Source organism: Sander vitreus, chromosome 2, assembly GCF_031162955.1.
Source record: "Sander vitreus isolate 19-12246 chromosome 2, sanVit1, whole genome shotgun sequence".
NCBI lineage: Eukaryota > Metazoa > Chordata > Actinopteri > Perciformes > Percidae > Sander > Sander vitreus.
Genome location: NC_135856.1, coordinates 16,311,314 through 16,337,322, shown reverse-complemented (window position 1 = coordinate 16,337,322; position 26,009 = coordinate 16,311,314). Strand labels below are relative to the sequence as shown.

General features: G+C 40.2%; 1 protein-coding gene across 1 annotated transcript in view; it reads right to left on the bottom strand.

The window, feature by feature from the left end:
* Positions 1-1,977: 1,977 nt before the first annotated feature.
* usp43a (ubiquitin specific peptidase 43a) overlaps positions 1,978-26,009 on the bottom strand; it is a 111,116-nt gene continuing 87,084 nt past the window's right edge. Inside the window, exons 11-16 of the mRNA XM_078280253.1 lie at positions 25,510-25,639; positions 19,572-19,691; positions 11,437-11,686; positions 9,715-9,873; positions 5,163-5,324; positions 1,978-5,034 (exon numbers count right to left, since the gene is read on the bottom strand). Of these exons, the coding sequence (XP_078136379.1) occupies positions 3,860-5,034; positions 5,163-5,324; positions 9,715-9,873; positions 11,437-11,686; positions 19,572-19,691; positions 25,510-25,639 (1,996 nt within the window). The 3' untranslated portion in view covers positions 1,978-3,859. The remainder of the gene's footprint in view (positions 5,035-5,162; positions 5,325-9,714; positions 9,874-11,436; positions 11,687-19,571; positions 19,692-25,509; positions 25,640-26,009) is intronic.

Genomic DNA, 26,009 nt, shown 5'->3' with positions numbered 1-26,009 from the left:
GAAGTGCAACTGTGATACTGCTTGGTACAGTTTGTCTAGTATTAATATTGTGAGATCCAACTGTTGTATTGTGACAAGCTTTAAACAAAACACAGCATTTGAAACAAATTACACTTTTAAGGTTTTGCTTGCACAGTTTCTCAATCTTGGTGATAAATCTCATGTGGGATTATTTTGTATATAGACTGAGTCAGTGGAGATTTCCAAGGCTGATTTGATGCTTTTATAAACAGAATAAAAAAAGCATGATATTCAATGTCAGTACTTGTGTAAATATTATACATAAGCATTCAAATGTGCTACACCACGACATGGCGGAGTTCAGCTGATGTTTTTACATAGTTGCTAGTCTCACAATGCCAGACCTAGCTCCACAGTGCTGTGGAGTAAGGTTGGTAATAAGAGGTAATTTGCTCTTACCGGTGTATCGCAGTGTGTATTTTGTCCATAGCGATCCCCACCAATCAGTCCCAATACGTCCCAATTATATAGTAAATGCTGTAAACACATTCTTTGTAAATCTTTATAATAATTCCCTGAAAAAAACAAGCAGACTTGTTGCACGATCCAAATTTTCTTCAAAACTTGCCATTTTCAGTGTGTAACTTGCTAGCTCGAAGGTTGTTGTCGTTTCCCGAATGAACAGTTTGAGAACGGCAACACATAGAGCGGAAGGTGAGGGATGTCTGGCGGAACATCCGGCGGCGCTGGATGTGGGGCAATTATCCTGAAAAAGTACTGTCGTTGATCTAGACTACCTAGTTGCAAATAAGAGAGCCTCTTCCAGTCTCTAATATGGGTTGACAAATTGATGCACAGCTCCAATAAGAGTCAACTGAACTCCAAAGAAAAAGATTTGATGACTGCACAGATTATCTACCGTAAATCCAGTATTCATAGTCATTTGGAAGTACATAACAAATTCTTGATACAGGATAGTGTTGGTCTTCAGGTTATGAAGGGTTCATAATGATTAATCATAGAGAAGGCTTGCAAATGCTGAGGGTTATTCAATGTCCTCTATATTTGAACTTTAATAACAAACTGGATTATGAGGGTGAATACACCATCAACATATGTTGACTGCTTTGGTTATACACTGCTACTTATATTTCTTAATTAACTTATATTATATTGTATGTTTTCCATTACCACCTACTTCAGGGTCAATATTCCAATGTGTTTATTGTTGGTGAGAAGTGAACAAAAGCAGCTTCCCAACTTAAATACAAAGATATGTAACATATATAACCCTGTCAGTAAACTGTTCGCAAGATGACAGATCTTTTTTAAAACAGCTATGCCCTTGAGTTTAGCATTAGCAGTAGTTCTATTTAGAGATGAGCTCCGATACCGCCTAAAACGCTGGTATCGGTATCGGGAAGTACTGGAGTTTATGCACCGATCTGATACCACGTAATAAAGCCCTAAAGAAAATCTAAGTTAAAGTAGTTTATTTATGTTCTTTTTCCGTTATAACTGACTGTCAAACTGCATAATAAAAGAAAGTTCTGGGGCATTCATTGTTTGTGTTTGTTCATGTTTCACAAAGAGTTTAACCTGAGCCAGACCGACAACAAAGATAGAAATAATATCACATCCATACAGGGATAGTATTATACTGTTGTTAAAACATAATAAAATATATGACACATTGGTATCGGATCAGTACTCGGTATCGGCCGATACGCAAGTTCAGGTATCGGAATCGGTATCGGGAAGCAAAAAATGGTATCGGGCCATCTCTAGTTCTATTTACTTAAGAGATCCCCTCTTATGTGTAAAGTGCAAAAGAAATCTCAGCACTGTGCAAATATTAATGAGGGGCCATACATGTGTAGAGCCTGAGAAGGCATCATGGGAAATATCTGTGCACATACAACATTCAAATATAACTGAAGCAGCATATGAGCAGGTCCAGACAGCCAAACAGTTATACCGCCATAGTTCGACCAGAATTAGAAGCAGGCTAGTGAATAGGAAGTCACCAATTTTCATTAATGGAGGGTCACTAAGTATTACATACAAGTAAAACACTAACCATGTAGATGTGAAGCCCATGCATATTGAAAAAAAAGATAGTAAAGTAAAAATAAAACAGATTACACTAAATTAAATAAAATATGCTTGCATGTGCTCCATAGAGTCCAAAATAAATGTTGCAGAGTATAACTCATGCTCACGGGACATAAATACTGTCATAATTTATCATCATACTCTAACCTGTGAAAAGACAAAGTGCACAGAAAAATCTTCATTATGCCGGATTCACAAAATAACTGGAACATTACAGTTCTCACTGATTAGTATGAAAGATTTAAAATCACAAGCTTGGGGGTGGGGCCATGGGCAGAGCTTAGTGTCAGAGGGACTGTACATTTTGTTACATTACATTAGTAACAAGGGATGGATTGTGCTGAATAAACACTTAGACACTTAGAGGGATCTTCTTGGTACAATTCTCAGTTAGTGTTGACAGCTAATTAGTACTAGTTAGCTTGTGTTATCGAAAAGAAAACACAGTAAATGCATACATAAAAATAAAATACATATATCTATATATAGATTGTTCAGACTAGGCATAATTAAAGGAAAGACCCCACCCTAAAACACTGACACTCTTTGCACCTTGCATTTTAGCATCCATTTTGGTGTTGTGTGGAGTATCTTTCTTAGTTAACTGGCCAAATGCGGTCAATATCAGGGTGCAATACTTCAAGCTCTGCTACAGTGAAAATTGATTGCAAAAATGTCAGTGAATGTCAGATTCTTGTGAAAAACCCCTCACAATCAAAGAGAAAGGAGTATTTTTTAGACAGCTACGTACAACCACAGCTTCAATAGTACAGCATAAGATGCAGCCACATTCTGCATTCTGAGAAAAAGCCACACTCTTGCTGTGCTGATTGTGGTCAACGCCACCCCATATCCCACAGCTAAATGCAACTGTTTCCATGACAAAGGAAATCATACACTAAGAGAAATAAAGTGGTTGCACCAGAATTTAAGATGAAAATAAACACCATGAATGCATTCAATATGGTTAATTGATGTTATATAAAAAGGTGCAAAACATTTTCTAAGAGTGGATATTGCATTAATATTACACTTCACAGTAGACAAATAAAGTGTTACTTGTCCTTATAATCTTTAACATGAAATAAACAACAGCTGCAATCTGGGTCGCATGGGGACATGTCAATGCTTTCTAAAAACACTGCTTTGTGTGTAAAGTCATCCTGAATTTTAAATAAACATTTAACAGATTAAAGATTAAAAAAAAATAATAATTGATGTTAATCGCAAACTGCAGCCTCAAAGCACAACCATTAATCAAGTGGACCCATTACATTCTTATAAATGAACACAATCAGTGTGACAAACAACCAAGAGAATTCAAAATGTGATGAATTCAGACACTCACACTACAGTAATAAGACACAAATGTGGATAATATGTGTGTGTGTGTGTGTGTGTGTGTGTGTGTGTGTGTGTGTGTGTGTGATTTCTTGCTTCCAGTGCTAAACAGACAAACTCATTGGTCTAAACTGCATATTGGTTGCTCAGGCACTTGTTTGAAGTAATACAAAAATGAATAAAAATGGACTCCCTCTGATGTTTGATGGATATCATTTCATTCTGCTCTTTATATCCCAGCGTTAAAGGATCCTTCCTTTACTCCGTGTCTCTCAACTCCATGGTGCAGGCCACTTAAGACAGTTCATTCTCCGGGGACAAAAAGGCGTACCTCTGTGAATGGAGCTCTATTGCTTTGATCTCAGAGAATGCACATCATTCACTTTATGACATATAATAGGCTTTGTGTGTGTGTGGAATGGATGTGTTGAATATCTCTGTGTCAGAAGCTGGACTCTGGGACTGTCCTTTTGCGTCCCAGCGAGGTTGTGCTGTAACGAGTCCTCTGCAGGGTGCCGTAAGACGGTTTGTCTGTTGTCAGGCTGCGTGATGGTGCTGGGGCTGTAGACATCCCATTACGATGCAGAGATACTGTCCTACGCATGCTCTGCTCCGCTTTGGTGGGGATGTTGGAGGAGCTCTGGGAGCGCTTAATTTCCACCGTGGTTCGTCCCACCTTCCCGTTTGACAGCTCATCGCCCATATGGCCAGAGCCATTAGACCTGCCTCGTTCCACCCCAGTTCCACCTCCTGCTGCTCCGTTGGACAGTGACAGCCTAGAGAGAGTCCTCCTGCCTCCTTCCTCAACTCCTCCTTTCCCTGACTCACCCTCCTTGGACTTCCTTGAGTCCTTATCCTTCTTCAGGAAGTTACCTTTAAAGAAGGAGAGCAGTCCCTCATGGCTCTTGGGCACTTCTCCTTTCTTGGTCTTAGAGTTTCCTTCATATGCACCGCGGTGTTCCCTATCAGACCCTGTGTCCCCTTTTTGTCTCCTCAGGGTCCCATCATGAAGGCTAGGAGTGCTGTAGCTGGGCTGAACTCCAGAACTGGAACTCCTTTTTGTCTCAGTAGTATCCTGGGATGCTTTGGAGGAGCTTTGCTTCCTGGCGTCCTTCCTCCTGGTGAGGGTGTTACTGCTACAGCTACTGCTGATATTGGTGATGCTCTCATCTCTTGTCTGGCTCCCCTTCCTGCGTCTCAAGCTGGCAGTCTTATCTGATGGCCTCCTCTGGCCCTCTGGGACCTGTGGAGACTCAGGTGGCAGCTCATCCCCTGCCTTATTCATAAAATGTAAGCTCCCAACACTGGAAGATCGGACACTGGTTGAAGCCCGGCCCTCAGCAGCTGCCTTTGTGATGCGTGGGTCGCTCATCAACGTTACTATTGGATCCTTTGTGCACCGGGGCCGCCGGCCAGATTCCAGGTATTGTACCAGCTCCACAGGGGCAGGATCTTGAACAGATGGAGGCACTTGTTCAGGTTTACGCATGTCCTTTGAACCAAAGGACCAGCGCAGGGGAAACACTTTGCTCAGGGTGTCCCTGGGCTTGCTGGGGGCTCTCATGCTCACGCTGCGTCCCTGAAGACCCCTGATAAATGGCCTTCTCTCAAACCCCCCTAACAATTATGTAGAGAGGAAAATGTTTTAGTTTTTACATTTACATTTTAGTTTTTAATTAATCTTGAAATAAACAACCAATAAGATACTGAACTGATTAGGGCAAATACTGAGTGTGGCCCCTTACCTCTTTCCTGTTTAGAACCATTTTCAAGGAAGACCGGAGACTCGGGCGAGTCAGGTAATGAAGATGGGCAGGTGGTGGAGGATCGAGAGACCAGACTGCCTCTCTTATTATCCCCCGTCAGTCGGATCAGCCAGTGGTCTGACATTGATGAACTTGTGGATCCTGTGAGACACACAGAGGGAAGAGAGGGATCAGAGGACGGATATAAACCATAAAAGTGTATTCCACTAATTAAGCCAATTAAGAATGACTATTGCACTCCTATATAGGAGTTTTTTTTTTTTTTTTTTTTTTTTTTAAACCTGTGACCTATACCATCATATTTTTGGAGCATCATATTTGTAGACTGCCAGGCATTTCTGGAATCTTTATTTATCTTTTCATTAGGGCTGTCAGCGTTAACGTGTTAATCGCGATGCGATTAAGGGCCGACGCGATGAGATTAATTTTTTTTAATCTCATGCCAGCATTTATTAATTTATTTTACACTTCACTCGGCTTTGCGTCGTGCCTAACAGGCTACTATTTTGACCCTTTGCAGCACCGTTACTTATCATCAAGCTGCCACTTCCTCGTAACACATCCTGCTGCTGCAGGCATGATGGAGAAACACAGCAGCAATAACTCTGAATGGAGCTTTTTATTTTCCAAAACTCCCGGACGGCTCGTAGACAAGTCGAAAGCCATATGCACATTGTGTAAAGCCGAATTAAAATATCACCGAAACACGTCAAGCTTGAGCTACTACCTACGGAGCTAAGCATAGTAGTACCAAAGCCCGTCTACGGAAAGCCGTTCCACTCCCTATTCTCATTAACGGGTGATCACTGGACGTCAGTGAGTAATCAACATTATTTAGGAGTTATTAAACACTATATTGACTCTGGTAAGGATAGGGATTTTTTGTTTTTTAGTTAGGTACTTGGAGGAATTGTGCAATAATGACAGATTCACACATTTTACTTTTGTTTACAGTAAATAAATAATTACAAATCTTAAAATCAAGTTCATAAAGTAACTTTCTTTGCATTCATTTGATTCCCAATCAAGATACACTGGTAAACATTGCTTTTGATTGTTAATATGTACTTAAAAACTGTTCTGAAATGCAAAATAATAGAATTTTGATCATGTGATAAAATATGTGATTAATCGCGATTAACTATAGAAATTCAGCGATTAATCACGATTAAAAACATGAATCGTTTGACAGCCCTACTTTTCATATAGACTAATGTATGCTTTAAATGTGTTGAGTGATGTTGATTGTAATATTTAATGTATGCTTTAAATGTGTTGAGTGATGTTGACTGTAATGTTACATGTATATTTTAGATGTTGAGTAATGTTTCATGTATGTTCATAAATGTATGGAGTTATGTGGACTGTAATGTTTAATATATATTTTTAAATGTGGACCCCAGGAAGAGTAGCTGTGCTTAAGGGCACAGCTAATGGGGATCATATAATAAACTAAACTAACATATTCCCACAATGCAACTGGACCTTCGCACAGCTCCCTCTGTACACTTAGCTTAGCCACAAATTCCAAAATGATTGAATATATTTTGTACTAATCCTAAAGTAGTTTATTGTGCATGCATGGACATGGCTCTGCAGCAGTCAACGTCAAATAGCTCAATTTTGAACAGACAATATGCATAATATTTAGACCTTTTTTAATGTTTTGTTGGAGGAAATGAACAAGTTATATAGCAATATTATATAGCAATAATTATAGTATACTTAAATAATAGAAATTCATCATGTAATGAGCTGGCGCCACTTGGTCTTCAACTTCAAATCTTATACAAATCTTAAGTATTTCTCTAAAACATTAAATATTCATGACTAAATAATCAAGAATCAAAGTTTTCAAAATCGTTATTATTATTAATTTATTATTTATTATAAGTTAAACACCGAAAAGAAGCAGCTGTCATTACATTTTGATTCAAATGCTGCTAAATTGTGGTCGACAATAGGTGACATCCCTTTTTTTCAACTGCGCCCCGTACATATGTACCTATGTGTACTTATGTACGTATGTGGAGAAAATATGTGTAATACAAAAATAGAAATGTACTGAGATGTACTGTATAGTGGAAGGAAAGGACAGTTATAACGATAAAGGTTAATCAGAAGCCCTTCTGACATTTGTAGTACCGGTGTGGGCATGCACCCCACTAAAGAAGCCATGGCCAGTTAATAATGTTACCTGAATTGTAATGGTGCCCTTAATAAACTTTAACCGCTCTGTGTCCTCTGTTCTTCCTGTCTGCCTTTTCCTCTGGAAGTTGAGTACTTTCTGAATGAATTTTTCTGATGGCATTTAGTGAAGTACACACTAACAGGCTGGAGCTCAGACTAGAGGCTCCAAGCCCCCCTGCGACCCTGCACAGGATGGATGTTTTTTTTTTTATTGTTGTTGTAACATTTCCTTTCAAATTTGTTTATGTTTGCAACTGATGCTGACAAAACCAATACCAGGCACAGCATGGAATAAATACTGTCATTAAAAACTTGAATCATATGAAGATCTCAGCATTGGGTGTGATATGACAATGAGGTTTTTTTTTTTTTATTACATATCACACATGTACAGTTTCCCTACAGTCACGTAATTTAAGGTAATTTTCTAGCGGCTCTCTGCCTTCCCCACTGTGCCTTTAAGCAGGTGTTTGACATTGCTGGTCCTGCATCATTGTATGATTAATATACGCCGTGGGGGTGTCATTAGTCTATTGTATGCTGCTGTTTACGAGCTTCTTTAAAAACATTATTGGAAGGAATATTTTTTGCCAAAAATCTTTGTTGCCACCGACAAATTTGTGTAGGGGCAAAAAGACACCCTGTGGTGTAGGCCCCACCGGCTGCTAGTGTAACCACAGAGAACATTAAGTATTGGTAGAATGTACATGTGCAAAACAGAGACACAATGATTCAGATGCTGTATTCTGGTCTACAAGCAGAAAATGGAGATAATAAGCCCTCTAGAGTCAATTAATGTGTAACAATGTAACTCCAAGTGTTTTTACATTTGTCAATATATAAAGTTTTATCACCTGATACATTTCACGTGATTTAAGATATTAGATAGATAGATAGATAATGTATTGTCCTCGGTTAGTGGAAATTTGTTTCCAAAGCCTGTACACACATAAGAACAATTAAGGAAGAAAACCCAGCCACAAGAACCACAATAAAGTCACAAGAACATGAGTATTATTGCTACAGTTTGTTGAGGGCAGTTATGGCAGAGGGCACAAAGATCTTGCTGTAGAATGTAGAATTTTTGTGGCCGGATGGGAGTAGAGCGAAGCGAATCCAAGAGTGGGTGTCTGCCTCTTACATGAAACGCCTCAAACAAAGTCATTTCCAATTCAGTTTTTAATGTTTGCACCAGCATGTTGTGACTCTGAACCAGTATCATAGCAACTCACAAAGGAGGAAAATCAGTAAAGACGGCATTACACAGAGGGCACTGAATGTCCAAAATGTGCTATTATGAAGTAGACACTGATTTGGTTAACAACTGATATCTTTATGTTCACTCCTCTCTGATATGTCCAGTGCTGTATCTGTATTCTGTAGGAGCTGGCCAGGTAAATACTTTAGCCTGCGTGTATTACATCCCTGTACATGCAACAATTAAAGGGGTCTTGGTGCATGTTACCATGAAAGAGGAAAAATAAAAAAGCCACTTCAATTGTATTTTTTTGATGGAAGGTTATTTTTGTTTTTTAGTCTGAATAATTGTAACTGTAAAATATGAATACAGTTAATGTATTCATAATTACATGATAACTGGAAATAGGCCACGCATGCTTTGAACTACGGAGAACACAGTGTAGTGTTCCTACTTTGTTTCTTTACAGTTTACTGATTTTCAATGAGTTATTCATGGGTTAGCTCTACAGAGAAATCCCTAAATTATTCTAAATTATTTCTATACTGTAGCACTATTACCTTATGTGTTCCTACTGTTCATGGATCAGCCTATGGAGAAACACTGCAAATCACACGTGTATTTTATGTTGAGCAGGTCCAGCATGTCACATGAATGGTGCAATGTAAAAACTAAAATGGTGAATGTTTAATCAGAATCTGATTCAGACAGCTCTCTCAACCGCAACTCTCAGATGGCTCAGGGAACATATGAGGAGTGTTTGTTGTGAACACATTAATTCAAACATTTTTGTCCTACAAACATTCACCTCCATGTGTTCTCGTTTGCTTAGTTTTATCAACTTAAAATAACAAGTGAACTAGTGGCATGAATTATTATTATTTCTGGATTGTGCTGCCAACGTAACGATAATAGTCGAGGGTACAAAAATAATTTGTCCCTCCAACTAATTCCCAATTTTTTATAACAACTAATATCAAGTTCTCCTTACAACTATTCAGAGTATTTACAACTAATTACCAAGTTTTTATAATAACTAATATCAACTGGCAACAATTATAATTTTTTTTTTGACACAACATGAAATAACATTTTTTTTTAAATTAAAAACCTTTTTTACAGTGTAGTCATTCAATATCATACCTCTGACAGAGCAATTGGCCGACCATGGAGGAATGGTGTTGCGTCTCTGGTAGAAAAGAATGTAGGCTCCTCTGGTGCATACTTCTTCCTCTGGCACCAAGTCTACGCTGCTGTCATCATAGCTATACCACTGTCCGTCCACTGAATTCCGACAGTAAGCTGGATTATAAAATGACAACAAGTATGAACAATGGACACCAGGACTTACGTAACTTAATGGCAGTTATGAGAAAGTGCTCACATCAAGTCAAGCAATACTTCAGTTCCGCTGCATGTATAATACATGAAATAATTCATAGCTAAGAAATCCACCTACATTGTCATTGGGATTGTTGAAGCATGCCTCATCATTTAAAGTGTACAACACATTAAATAAGTAAACCCAATCTGCTTTACATATAAAAAAAAAAAACACTGTGTCCTTGTTATTATAGTGCATAAGGCTCCCATTTCCACCTCCATGCCATGAAAGACCCAGAGACAGGATGCAATTGCCAAGCAAGCTGTCACGGAGACAACTGCTTTACCCTCCTCATCTCCTGCTGTCTCCAATTCTCCTACTAGTTGCAGTGCTGTGTGTCCTTTCCAACCATCCCCTGCAATTACAGACCTTTGCCTCACCAGTGTGTCAAGGTTTCCATCCTGCCAGTCATCTGAACACATCACCTGCATACCGGCCAGTGTGTCCCAAAAGCTGAAGGAATGTAATAGACTAGAGACAGAAATAACTCTGCCTCAGAATATGGCAGGAAGGGGTTTCATTTTTAAATCCACCTCATTCTGTTAAATTATTTTGTTATTATTGTAATTTTATAAGCCGGTTGATGTAAAATAATATGAAAAAGCATCTGAACGTGTGTGGCGGCCACCTATTAGGATAAGCAAAGAGCTGACCTCATTAGTGTGGGAAATCCTCCACACCGGCAGTTTGAGGCACTGTTGGCAATTACTGAAAATACATCACATATGTAGGGACCTATTAGACTACTTGCAATTACTGCCTGTGTGGGAAGGACCAGAGTTCATTGGCCAGTGTTTCGAGGTCATTAGAGACCCACATCGTCAAAGAGTTGTATCCAACGGACACTTTTTATTCAAATTTAAAAAAAAAAAATCTGTGTCCCATAATTAAGTCTAAGAGAAACTGGGATCATCCTGTTGGAAAAATATAGTCAGGATGTGCTAAAAATGAGTTGATATGACTAAAACTGAAAATGCAGCAGCAGTGCAGCAGACTGATGTGTTGTACATCATTTACAGGATCAGCAAATTAACAAATAATAGACAGGAACTGAAATCATCAAAAGCAACTTAGATTGGCTAAAAGTAACTATAAAGTCCCATCTGAAAATTATTTGAGAATGTGTGTTAAAATGCTGGCCTGATCAACAGTCAAAAATACAGCCAATGGAAAAAACATAGTTAATAGGTATTCAGTGGGGTGAAGTAAAGGACAGTAAACAAATGCTCATATTTGTAAAAGTGTATTCACCAGATGTTAGTATTTTTAGCTGATATTAATATATCAATTTATTTTCTGTCAACTCACCAGATGTTAGTATTTTTAGCTGATATTAATATATACATTTATTTTCTGTCAACGAATCAACTAATAGATTAATTGTTTAAGCACGTTCGTTTATTTGACAATGTCGCAAAGAAAACCTTAAAACAAAAAGTTACTACATCGTAAATAATGTATTTTACCACCCAATTCCATACCAGTATAATGTCCTCCGTGCATTCCTCCATGGTGGTTACACACAGCGTAGAGATCGTACAGATAGTCGAGGGGGAGGATCATGTCAGCAGGTTGGTGGTGTTGGCCTGAAGCCTGCTTCCAGGGCGGTGGCCAGGCCCCTGAGTTGAGGTTCCTCATACTCTGACTCCTCTTTACCACATGGGGGGCCATGTCCAAACCAGTCAGGGGGAAACGCACCAGGGTTGACAGCTTGTTCCTCCGCTCGCCAACCTGTTTCAACATTTCATTGTATTCATACATACAGTACACATATGTGCAGAGGAGTGGATTTAAAAGAATTCAAAACTAAAATTGGATAAACAGCAATGAAAATATTGGTGCAGCAAATAAAAAAACAAAACTTGCTTGATATAAAACACTAATACAAATTACAGTTTTTAAGTAATATCACATCAAAGACTCAATGGGAAGAAAACTAGCTGCACATGTGTCTAAAGCTAAAACTTTCAATCACGTTCATGGCCACTGTCACAACAGGATCTTTGCATTATTGAAAGATTCAAGAATCCGATTGAAACCATTAAGAAGTGCAGCAGCAGTTTCCTGTGCAATGTAATTAATTATAGATTTCCCCTTCGAATTATTTTTTAATATTGAAGCCCCGTATCATGATGGAAGGTTTTGCATACACCCGACCTCATATATATATATATATATATATATATATATATATATATATATATATATATATATATATATATATATATATATATATATATATATATGCCTCTTCTGGGGAGCTGGGGGAGGAGCGAGGGGTGGATCTGAAAGACAACCCGAGGACACTATGCACGGGCACCATGGTAGAACATTGTCAATCATAAGGTAGCCTTCTTTTTGCACCATTGGCCAATATAAAGAATGCAGGTTTAATGCACTTCCGCATTGTCTTCACTTTTCAGGCCCAGAGGTTTCCACTTGCTTTTTACTTAATGTCTATAGAGGTCGCGTAATGGCAGCAGGATGTTAGCAGCACAGCAGCAGCTTTAGTCAGAAACGATTGAGATGGATGACGTGACTTAAACAGCACCTGTTAAACCTAACCCTGGGTCAAGACATTAATTGAGCATAACAATATCAAAATCCCAGACACAGGCTTTATCCTTAAATGTCTGCAGAATGTCCTGATTTGTTTTCTATGTCTGATGAATGTAGACTTCAGCCCTTGTTTACAGACAAAGTGTTTCACCTAGCTTTATGTATGATGTGTTAAAAGCAGTCTGTGCTTCAGATGAGCCCTACGTTATGTTTTATAGCTGTAATGCCTAAGGATTGTGCTTATTTGCTTTGAATACAAAGTTTGACAGTGTTTGACATGCATGGTGCAGGTGTGTTATATTTGTTTGCTCTAAGTATGTTATTTCTCTTGTTTGTTATGCTTGTAGTGTCTTGTAAGCCCATGCGGGCTGGGCACCTTTTGGTGAATGACGCTTTGAAAAACAAAATACTTAATTACAATAGCGTGAGGTACACTTTGTGCTTATGAACTGAAAACCAATTCGGAAGTAAATGGTCACGCACGCACGCACGCACGCACGCACGCACACACACAGGCAAGTTTCAGGTACATAGTTTCAGGTACATAGTTTCAGGTACATAGTTTCAGGCACATCAAACACAGCTGCTGAGTAAATCAACCACATTATGACAGACTAGATAATTAAGACCTATTAGATAGATGTTTATTTAGTGCAGCAGCACTACAAAAATAATTCCAGGAATAATCCATCCATCCATCCATCCATCTTCGTCCGCTTATCCGGTATCGGGTCACGGGGGTAGCAGCTCCAGCAGGGGACCCCAAACTTCCCTTTCCCGAGCCACATTAACCAGCTCCGACTGGGGGATCCCGAGGCGTTCCCAGGCCAGGTTGGAGATATAATCCCTCCACCTAGTCCTGGGTCTTCCCCGAGGCCTCCTCCCAGCTGGACGTACCTGGAACACCTCCCTAGGGAGGCGCCCAGGGGGCATCCTTACCAGATGCCCGAACCACCTCAACTGGCTCCTTTCGACGCGAAGGAGCAGCGGCTCTACTCCGATCTCCTTACGAATGACTGAGCTTCTCACCCTATCTCTAAGGGAGACGCCAGCTACCCTCCTGAGGAAACCCATTTCGGATGCTTGTACCTTGGATCTTGTTCTTTCGGTCATGACCCAGCCTTCATGACCATAGGTGAGGGTAGGAACAAAAACTGACCGGTAGATTGAGAGCTTTGCCTTCTGGCTCAGCTCTCTTTTCATAACAACTGTGCGATAAATTGAATGTAATACCGCACCCGCTGCGCCGATTCTCCGACCAATCTCCCGCTCCATTGTGCCCTCACTCGCGAACAAGACCCCAAGGTATTTGAACTCCTTCACTTGGGGTAAGGACTCATTCCCTACCTGGAGAAGGCACTCCATCGGTTTCCTGCTGAGAACCATGGCCTCCGATTTAGAGGTGCTGATCCTCATCCCAGCCGCTTCACACTCGGCCGCGAACTGATCCAGTGAGTGCTGAAGGTCACAGGCCGATGATGCCATCAGGACCACATCATCTGCAAAAAGCAGCGATGAGATCCCCAGCCCACCGAACTGCAACCCCTCTCCACCCCGACTACGCCTCAATATCCTGTCCATAAATACTACAAACAGGATTGGTGACAAAGCGCAGCCCTGGCGGAGGCCAACTCTCACCTGAAACGAGTCCGACTTACTGCCGAGAACCCGGACACAGCTCTCGCTTTGGTCGTACAGAGATTGGATGGCCCTGAGAAGGGACCCCCTCACCCCGTACTCCCGCAGCACCTCCCACAGTATCTCCCGGGGCACCCGGTCATACGCCTTCTCCAGATCCACAAAACACATGTAGACCGGTTGGGCATACTCACAGGCTCCCTCCAGTGTGATACCCCTGTAATTGGCACACACCCTCTGGTCCCCCTTTTTAAAAAGGAGAACCACCACCCCGGTCTGCCACTCCTTAGGCACCGTCCCAAGACAACCCCTCCACACCCAGAGCTTTAAGCATTTCTGGACAGATCTCATCAATCCCTGGGGCTTTGCCACTGTGGAGTTGTTTAACTACCTCAGCAACTTCCACCAGGGAAATTGACGACAATCCCCCATCATCCTCCAGCTCTGCCTCTACCATAGAGGGCGTATTAGTTGGATTTAGGAGTTCCTCAAAGTGCTCCTTCCACCGACCTATTACCTCCTCAGTTGAGGTCAACAGTGTCCCATCCTTACTGTACACAGCTTGGATAGTTCGCCGCTTCCCCCTCCTGAGGTGGCGAACGGTTTTCCAGAAGCACCTTGGTGCCGACCGAAAGTCCTTCTCCATGTCTTCTCCGAACTTCTCCCACAACCGCTGCTTTGCCTCTTTCACGGCAGAAGCTGCAGCCCTTCGGGCCCTTCGGTACCTTGCAACTGCCTCCGGAGTCCTCTGGGATAACATATCCCGGAAAGCCTCCTTCTTCAGTCGGACGGCTTCCCTGACCACCGGTGTCTACCACGGTGTTCGTGGGTTACCGCCCTTTGAGGCACCTAAGACCCTAAGACCACAGCTCCTCACCGCAGCTTCAGCAATGGAAACTTTGAACATTGTCCACTCGGGTTCAATGCCCCCAGCCTCCACAGGGATGCACGAAAAGCTCCGCCGGAGGTGTGAGTTGAAAGTCTGTCGGACTCCAGACGTTCCCAATTTACCCGCACTACCCGTTTGGGCTTACCAGGTCTGTCCAGAGTCTTCCCCCACCCCCTGACCCAACTCACCACCAGATGGTGATCGGTTGACAGCTCCGCCCCTCTCTTCACCCGAGTGTCCAAAACATACAGCCTCAGATCAGATGAAACGATTATAAAATCGATCATTGACCTTTGGCCTAGGGCGCTCTGGTACCAAGTACACATAGACACCCTTATAGACAATCCATGACTAGCACAGAAGTCCAACAACAAACAACCAGGAATAATAATATTTATTATTTGGTCTAGAAAGGCACTAGAGAGCCTAAACATGAGTGCGTATGAATGTGAGTATGTGTTATGTGTTAACTTCCTCCCCTGAACATAACGGGATGGGTGCGCTTGAGGCAACACTGTTTTATCATACAGCGGTTACGTCTCCCGTCATCTATGGAGACATAGAACTGAACTACTATTCTGCCTGAGACAGGTTAGTCCCTACTGCTGTTATGTTGGACACTGACCTGAATGAGACCTGGGGTACCACTGTCTCAAATTACATAGCATGAGTTCGTAAGCTGGAAATTCCACCACAATTAAACACTAAAACAATTATTACAGTAATAATAATATTTATTTGGTCTAGAGAGGCACTTAAGCCAAACAGGACAAAAGGCAGCTATTACATGTAGATGTCCCTGTTGGCATGTGGGGATACTAATGAGCTCCCTGTTAATGCTATTACTGTATGATTGCATGAGTTTGTTCCAGAGAATGAGAGGGTGGCCTAAATATGATTGTGTATTGCAGGCATTGTTGGTGCTTATAAGTTTTAAGTTAAAACCTTTTTCAGACAGTTTGGCTTGTCAAAGTAGGAAAAGCACAGGTGTTACAAACATTAACTATAATATAATAATAGAATTCAGTCATCTTTAGTTTTATTATTCACACCTGTGCTTTTCCCTACTGTGATGTGTCAAAACATGTCTACTTATAGTGTGCATTGGGAAACAGCTTTAAAGAAGGCTACACCTGGAGAGACTACTGGGAGGCTTCGATGCTCACATTGGTCTCCATCCGACAATACAGAATGGTGAGGGTAAAGATTGGTTTATTTTACCAAGGGTGCGGTGTAGCTGACCTGTATACAGCCGAGCAGTGAGGATAAAATCCTGAACATGACAGTCATGCCGTCTGGGGAGGAGGCAGCACAGTGAGATGTATTTTTGTGTGTCTTGGGTGGGAAGCAGCAGTGGCTGACATGCTGCAGGTAATTACTGTTATGGAAAAACTCAGGAGCAGCACAGCTCATATTCACATATGTGAAGAAGGTTTGGGACACTTTGATGCCTTACACAGAAGCATTTAATAAAATCTCGATTGAGGATAATTTAGGATTAAACAGCAAAGTGTAGTGCCATCCCAACTTCTGAAATTCCTCTTCTCCTGTACAGTAGGTGTATTTAAACTCATGCTGGAGGCGTTAAATTTAGCTGAACCTTCAATGTACACAAAGATATTGCCGGCGCCGTAAACACAAACGCTTACCTAAATCATGAACCCAAGCACCTCAGCACAGACTGAAAACAATGTCAGCCTGACCATACTGCAGTAGAGCCTAAACTTAGGTGTGTGCGTATGAAAGTTAGTATGTGTTATGTGTTAACTTCCTCCCCTGAACATGGCGGGATGGGTGTGCTTGAGGCTGCACTGTTTTTATCATACAGCTGTTACGTCTCCCGTCATCTATGGAGACACAGAATTGAACTACTACTCTGCCTGAAACAGATTAGTCCCTATTGCTGTTATGTTGGACACTGACCTGAATGAGACCTGGGGTACCACTGTCTCAAATTACATAGCATGAGTTCGTAAGCTGGAAATTCCACCACAATTAAACACTAAAAACAATTATTACAGTAATAATAATATTTATTTGGTCTAGAGAGGCACTTAAGCCAAACAGGACAAAAGGCAGCTACTACATGTAGATGTCCCTGTTGGCATGTGGGGATACTAATGAGCTCCCTGTTAATGCTATTACTGTATGATTGCATGAGTTTGTTCCAGAGAATGAGAGGGTGGCCTAAATATGATTGTGTATTGCAGGCATTGTTGGTGCTTATAAGTTTTAAGTTAAAACCTTTTTTCAGACAGTTTGGCTTGTCAAAGTAGGAAAAGCACAGGTGTTACAAACATTAACTATAATATAATAATAGAATTCAGTCATCTTTAGTTTTATTATTCACACCTGTGCTTTTCCCTACTGTGATGTGTCAAAACATGTCTACTTATAGTGTGCATTGGGAAACAGCTTTAAAGAAGGCTACACCTGGAGAGACTACTGGGAGGCTTCGATGCTCACATTGGTCTCCATCCGACAATACAGAATGGTGAGGGTAAAGATTGGTTTATTTTACCAAGGGTGCGGTGTAGCTGACCTGTATACAGCCGAGCAGTGAGGATAAAATCCTGAACATGACAGTCATGCCGTCTGGGGAGGAGGCAGCACAGTGAGATGTATTTTTGTGTGTCTTGGGTGGGAAGCAGCAGTGGCTGACATGCTGCAGGTAATTACTGTTATGGAAAAACTCAGGAGCAGCACAGCTCATATTCACATATGTGAAGAAGGTTTGGGACACTTTGATGCCTTACACAGAAGCATTTAATAAAATCTCGATTGAGGATAATTTAGGATTAAACAGCAAAGTGTAGTGCCATCCCAACTTCTGAAATTCCTCTTCTCCTGTACAGTAGGTGTATTTAAACTCATGCTGGAGGCGTTAAATTTAGCTGAACCTTCAATGTACACAAAGATATTGCCGGCGCCGTAAACACAAACGCTTACCTAAATCATGAACCCAAGCACCTCAGCACAGACTGAAAACAATGTCAGCCTGACCATACTGCAGTAGAGCCTAAACTTAGGTGTGTGCGTATGAAAGTTAGTATGTGTTATGTGTTAACTTCCTCCCCTGAACATGGCGGGATGGGAGTGCTTGAGGCTGCACTGTCATACAGCTGTTATGTCATCTATGGAGACACAGAATTGAACTACTACTCTGCCTGAAACAGATTAGTCCCTATTGCTGTTATGTTGGACACTGACCTGAATGAGACCTGGGGTACCACTGTCTCAAATTACATAGCATGAGTTCGTAAGCTGGAAATTCCACCACAATTACTGATTGATAATCATGTTTCTTTATCGTCCTGCTGTGTGGCAGGACATCTCTCTCTCTACAAAGATGACCAGGAGAATGTTTCTCATTCATCTCGGTTGTATACAGCATTCAATGCACTCCCACGCCTCCAGACAGAGACAAACGTGTTACCAGTCATATAGAGGATATGTGGGATTGATCCCTTTCTTATTTCCCCAGCTGAGGTCACTGAGGTTGTTACAAGATACTGGGGGTGTACAATCACCTATTTTTACAAAAACGTCTACTACGGAGCCATAACGTGAGATACAAGGTAATGGAGCCTTTTATACATTGTCGTGTTTCTTTAGAAATAAACAATGGACAAATAAAGTATTTAAACGCTTCAGATGTAAAGTTATTCACTGTCAAAGTGACGTCAAAATGAATGGCAGTCAATGGAATGCTAACGGCGGGTGAGTGCTTGTTAGAATCAAAATGGCGCCGTAGGAGGTACGTGTTGTGGAGAGAAGCTTACCCCCTTGGACAGAACGCAGCAGCAAACCACATCCAACTTCACATGTAACGTCAAATACAACTTCATAGTTAACTTGTTTGAGTGATGTTTGAGTTGTAAATAAATCTTCCTGGATCTCAAAGTCAGACATCTCTGGTTCAAGTTCTTACCGGATACCCTACACCAGATCAGTGTTTCAGTAGCCAGTTTTCAGTAGTTTTTACACATACAGAAAGCATGGACATCATTCTAATAATCTTAAAGTTTCAACTTTCTTAAAGCTGCATTCATTGATTTTTTTTGGAGGGGGCACTTAGGGGCAGCAGAACCAGCTTTATACACAATATTTACTTTTTTTTTTTTTTTTTACGTGTAAACTTGCTATGGGAGTTGTGTTAACAAACAATTGCCTTTTCACATATATACAGCAAACCTGGAAACACATCAGCATTCAACACTCTTCTTGTCTGCACCAACACCTAGGAAAATATCTGGCTCAATGTTCAACTATGTTCACCAACTAGTCACTAAATGTTTGGTGCTGGTAAGGTACAGTGGGTTTATTAGAGCTTTTTTTTGCTGAAGCTATCTGACCCAAAACATTACATTGTCACTACGAGTGACCCCTTTCTCATTACACATACACCAGTCATATGATCAATTGTTAATTGAAAAGTACTGATTCATGTAGCTTTAAGTTATAAATTATTCATTGCAAGTTTTACTAGAGTACCTGTCTTCCCCAGAGGCCACTTTATGGCTCACCTACCTGTCTGAAGCGCTTGAGATGGAGGATAAGTATGTCAGGGAGAGTCCACAGGCTCATCTTCACCATGCCCTGCTGAAGCTGCTTACAGTGGGGGCACTTCCAGGCATCATCTGGGGCAAGCTGGAATCAGTCAATGAACCAATTAATTACATGGTTATCCATTCAAAACAAATTGGAAGTCAAAATGTAACATGTTTATACATATATGTGGTCATTTTATCATTTGGGGTGGCAGTAGCTCAGTGTGTAAGGAGTTGGGTTGGGAACCGGAGGGTTGCTAGTTTAAGTAATATGGACCAAAGTATGGTGGTGGACTGGTAGCTGGAGAGGTGCCAGTTCACCTCCTGGGCACTGCCAAGATACTCTTGAGCAAGGCACCGAACCCCCAATTGCTGGGGGCGCCTGTCCATCGACAGCTGCAGCCCCCTCACTCTGACATCTTTCCATTAGTGTACTTTTTAGTGTATAGGTACTGTGTGTTCTAACAACAGAATGAAAACATTGTAATTTCCCGTGAGGGATTAATAAAGTATACATTATTATTATGTAATGTCACATGTTTACTTCAGATGATCTGTCCTTATATGGAAGCAGGTGTTATTAATCTGTTTTTCATTAACTCTGCCCTGATCTGAACCCTGGGGGGATCAAAACTTGTCTGCATTCTCTTTTGTTTTTAGCCTTGTGTCCTTGTTCTACTTATGTTATGAGTGCCTGAAAATGTTTACTTTCCCTTCCATTCTTCGAGTTTTTCATCTTCCAAAAGAAAAAGAAGCACATCAGTATCCTGAAACTCAAAGTTGACTCCTACTTGGAGTCCTACTTCACCATAATACAAGGCATCGAACGCAAACTTTAAGCTATGCATTAGGTCTTTGCTGCCTCTGCTTGCTTTATGGTTTAAGATCTTCTATATTGCAGACTGAGGATTCTAGAGAATAAAGTGCAAGGGTTACCTGTGTGACTGACATCTCAAAGACATCTTCCCACCACTTATGCTTGTGAAGTATGGATCTGACACAGGAGCCCAGTATTTTGCACTTCACACAGCTCAGAGGTTGACTTTAACATAAAGATTCTATTAAAATGAAATCCTCCCGGGCGCCTGGATAGCTCAGTTGGTAGAGTGGGTGCCCAAATATAGAGGTTTACTCCTCGACGCAGCGGGCTCGGGTTCGACTCCATTGTCCATTGACTCCGATGTCATTCCCCCTCTCTCTCTCCCCTTTCATGTCTTCTGCTGTCCTATCAAAATAAAGGCTGAAAATGCCCAAAAGAAATCTTTAAAATGAAATCATCCTGGTCATGACTATAGCCCTTTGTTATAGCAAAATCCCACTTATATCATTTGTCAGTTAACACCAGTCCGTTGTTACTATAGTTACAGGCACTGCTTCAAGGACATATTGTTCCCCTTTCAAAACTCTATGCCTTGCTCCCAAAAGTGCTGTTTAAGATGTTTTGAGTCTGCTTAATGACATGAGATCAGGAAATGAAATGTCCTGGTGTCATGTTGATGCGTCATTTAACAAAACATAATTAGTGCAGGAGAAGAACCTGCTGTAGCTTTATGATCCTGTCCGTCAGCATCAAATTGCTGCTTTGGTGTGCTGTGAGTTTCCAGGGGCAGAGGAGTCGCTTCCTGCAACTCTACTACAATAATCACTGAAATGAATACTTGTTCTACTATGTTCCTGATGAGAAAATATTTGTCAAATATATATATATATATATATTTGTCAAATATATATATATATATATATATATATGTCAAATATATATATATATATATATTACAATATTGTCTTATTCATAATTCCTTCCACATAAAGCACTCTCAAGTGTCATCTAAAGTGACAACAGTTACTGATGAATGTCTGCACAGCTGGATCACATGTTGTTCATGGTCTTCCGTAGCATATAGTTGTCTTAGAGTTCCCTATTTGTACAGATAATGCGATGCACTGATTCACGGTTAGTGCTGTTGTACCAATGTCCTGCCTCATTTCAAAATACAATAGGAAATGTCAGCCTCTGCATGATGCCTCTTTTAACGAACATTGCAAGCATTCACACATGCACAACAAATAGATCAGTCAACTAAAAATACCAATGGCTTTTGTCTGCAGAGCTCAATGACACAGGTTTGCAACAATAGTGTGGCTTGTTTATAATTTCAAAAAAGAATAGGCAAATAAAAAAACAACATGCACACAGTGTAAGCTATTTTTACCCCCCAGGAAGCTTTGACCTTCTGATATTTTAATCTGCATTTGTAGATTTTTTGCTTTGACTTTAACTGCCTGCTTGCCAAGCTTTACCTGTTGAATTCATTAAATCAAACTGAAATGCAACGTTTATTTTAACTGGAGTAGATTCAGTGAGCACAAATGCTTTTATCCAGAAAACCAAAGTTCCACAGACACAGTTAAGAGACATTTAGAGAAGTGGTTTGAAGATGTTCTTTTGCACTCCACCATCTATGGGAAACCAACCTCCCGTAACACTATACTTCATGCAAAGAACTGTCATTCAAAGCATCTTAAAGAAAATATACCTTACGGTCAATGTCAAAGAGTGAGGAGAATTTGTGATGAAAATTGTGTTTTTGATCTTAAAGCTGAAGAAATGGAAAGCCAATTTATCCAAAGAGGGTATGAGAAAACAGTGGTTCAAAAGGCTAAAGATAAAGCGAGGGGCCTACAATGACATACCCTCCTACAAAAGCGGATATCCAGACAGGATAAGGAGAGAGTGTTTTCTCTACAAAATTTAGTAAAGAGGCCATCACATAAAAAATATAATCAGGAAAAATTTAAACATGCTGCAATGTGATCTCTCAACACAACACATCTTCTCAGAGCCTCCTATTTTTAGTTAAATGTCAACCTACCCTGAGTGATAAGCTTGTACATAGCTACCAACCTGCAGACCCTAAAACTACCTGGCTCCCTCCAAAACCTTGTGGAAGTTTTCAGTGTTGTCACTGTAATCACTGCTCTAATGTGTCACAATGCAAAAGCTTTTAGGATATCCATGGAGATAAAAACAATGAAATAAGACACTTCATCAATTGTAAGACAACCTATGTCATTTAAAAATTGTGTTTTATATCGGTAGAACTAAACGCAGACTATAAGACAGACTGTCAGAACATAAATATTCTATTAAGACACAAAATGAGGACTATCCGATGGCTAGACATTTAAAGCTTTAGTGCGTAACTTTTTGATATTAATGAACGTCTGTTACATTCAAGCCACTGCCAAATGAGTTGCTACAAAGCTAATTAAGACTATCAGCTCCACACAACTCTCTCTGTATTTCTCAGTATGGCTATGTTCAGAAGATTGTGTCGTCCAGCGACTTTCGCGCGCAGAAACTCAAGTGAAGATAATTATCTCTTCTGAAGAGTCCATCATGTTTTTTTAATCCTCCGCGTCCTCCATGGCTACTAGCAACTGTGTGGAGGAGAGGTGGGGGCTGTGCATGACAGTGTTGTTGTCATTACTTAGAATTCCTTATGGGGGCGACAGAAACTACGCACTATAGCTTTAAAAAGATAAAATAAATAACAGCAACCCATCTATCCTGAAAGCTATTGGCATAGACCATATCCCAGGAACAATACGTGGAGGTTATGGGACCAAACAGCTCAACCAAACTGAAAAATGGCCTCAGGAAGGAACTTGTTTTGGTGGAACATGTGTATGTTCAAAGGTTGTTTTAGTTGTGCAACAGAAAACTCAGATTGGCCAGATAGTCTAGCTAGCTGTCTGGATTTACCCTGCAGAGATCTGAGGAGCAGTTAACTATAGTCCTCATAAATCGACCGGAGTTTAGAATGCCAACACAAACAAAACGGAAGGTGACGGACATCCGGTGGAATTTCCGGCAGCATCTGGTATTATGCAAAATATTTGTCTGGTCTTTGGGGGAAATTTGCCATTATGTTTTTGAATGAATGAATGTTCTTTTATTGTATCTCTTTATTGTTTGTTTGTAAGGCCAAAACTAACAATAAAAAAAAAGAAAAAAAAAGAAATATATATATATATATATATATATCTCTCTCTCTCTATATATATATATATATATATATATATATATATATATATATATATATCTCTCTCTCTATATATATATATATATATATATTTTACAGATTTTGCTTTTGCCTAATATAGATTATGTGATGTCAGTTTTAGTTTGTGTCCTTATAGGTCATAGTAGTATACCATAGTAATATTATGTGGTGTCCTTTCATTCTAATTTGCTGTACATATCCTTAGGCTGTGTATTTTATCTAAAGAGTTCTTCAATCAAACACAAAGTGTACCAATCAAAATTTGTGACAAAAAACTTAATAGAAAAGGAAGGAAGGAATCATAAGTAAGTTGTTAACGCTCAAATCTTCAATTTCTCGATTAATTAAATTGCACCAGGAATATTGTTTCATGAGAGGAATACATAGTAAGATATCTCTAGACTTTGGCTGATATACTAACACAGGATTTAGAGGAGCCAACGCACAGCAGCGGAGTTACTTATTAAACTGCCATTCTTCTAAACTGGCTCATTTCAGCCAGTACATGTACTGTAAATGGTGATGTTACATTCCATAACCTCACAGTGAGCAGGGTTATCTTCTCTACCTCCTACGGCATTTAAATTTGTTTACTTTAGGCATGATTAATCACTGTACTCTGGGCTCTGTGTGTGGAACATGTTACATGGGACAAATGCAGGGCTTACTGCTGCAAATAACTTAAATCCCTTTTTTTCTTCAGTAGAGAAACAATGGTATTATGCTTCATGTAAACGTCTTTAGCAGTGTGGTTCCATCTCCCCTGAATCAGTCTCTACTCAAACCAAGATTCAGATACAGTATTACATTTAAAAACATTGGGTAGATTAGCGTTGTTGTGATATGTCCTATTGTATCTCACATGGTAACTTAAAAAGAGTCCAGACACTACTTACTATATGTTAGGTGATGACTTCATTATAATCATTTGTCAACTTCCAATGGAATTGTCTTGTGATGATATAATCATTGTAGTGATCTTAGTAATTCATTTGGTGTTATCATAACTCATAGAAATGATGGCATCTATAAAAAAAAAAAGATGCAAGTTGTAATAAACCATTATTATACTGTGTAACACAGTCTGTGCCAACACTGCTTATAATGTACACACAGAGGGTTTGTATATAATTAAGAAAAGCTGGGACACTTGTCGGAATTGTTTACATCAACTTTCAAGGCTCAATTCACTGCATTTCACTGCTGCAGAACAGCTGCACTCTAAGTTCTTTTACATTATTTTTCAGTTGCTGGTAACTGAACTTATTTTTTATTGTAAATTTTGATTTCATATTTATATTAGGATTGATTTTTCAACTTTTGTTATACTTGTATGTTCTCTTACTGTGTATATTTGTGACTGCTGTGCTCCACAACACCAAGGCAAATTCCTTGTTATGTAAAAAACCTACTTGGCAATAAACCAGAAACTCACCCACTCTCATCTCTTGAAACTCTATTATATGCAATTTTACATACCATTTTTTTTCTTTGCCCCATTCACTCTGGCTAGAAAGAAGAATTCACTGCTGGTGAGGGAGTTAAGGCTAGAGAAATGTACACAGCAGGTGTATCAGTAGTATTTCACCATAAACTGTTCTCTTGAAAAACAAACATATTCATACTCATACTCGCATGCCAAAAATTATTTTTAAAAAAACAGAAGATTAAAAAAACAACGAAAGAAGACTAGTGATTAAGAAGAAGGTGAATTTCAGTTTTTTTCTTGCAATTTAGAATTTAGTCTGGTTTTTGGACAGGAGAGGACTCCAAGATAGACAGAGGACAGGTGGCAGGTGAGAATAACAATGTATGTAGTTCACTTGGTAGTTGTGTTGTATTTAGTCTCACCTGTTCTTCTTTGGTATACAGCTGAAAGCACTCGCCCAAGGTACAGCTATGCTGCTGCAGATGCTGCTGCTGCTGGCTCCTCACGCTCTCCGCATCCTTGACCACCTCCTCTTGGATGCTGCCAAAAAGACTGGAGCACACACAGACAGACAGACAGACAGACGTTTTTAAAAGAATCAAGAATCAATATCTCTACCTTGGAGGTGAATAAAAGGGTAAAAAGCATTAGTTGACAAAGGGAAGAAAAACTGTTACACTGGTTGTGTTTCACACACACACACACACACACACACACACACACACACACACAGGGCGTATTGTTTCCATTCAGCTGCAGATTTGTGTTTGCATTGTTTGGACCAGTGTGAGTCTTTATGTTTGTGCCATTTTCCAGACATGGACTGAATCATCGTGTGTTCTGGGAAATCGTGCAAATGGTAAAATGACACTGAGGATGACATCCACAACAGTTGTGTGTGTGTGTTCCGCTCATAACATGT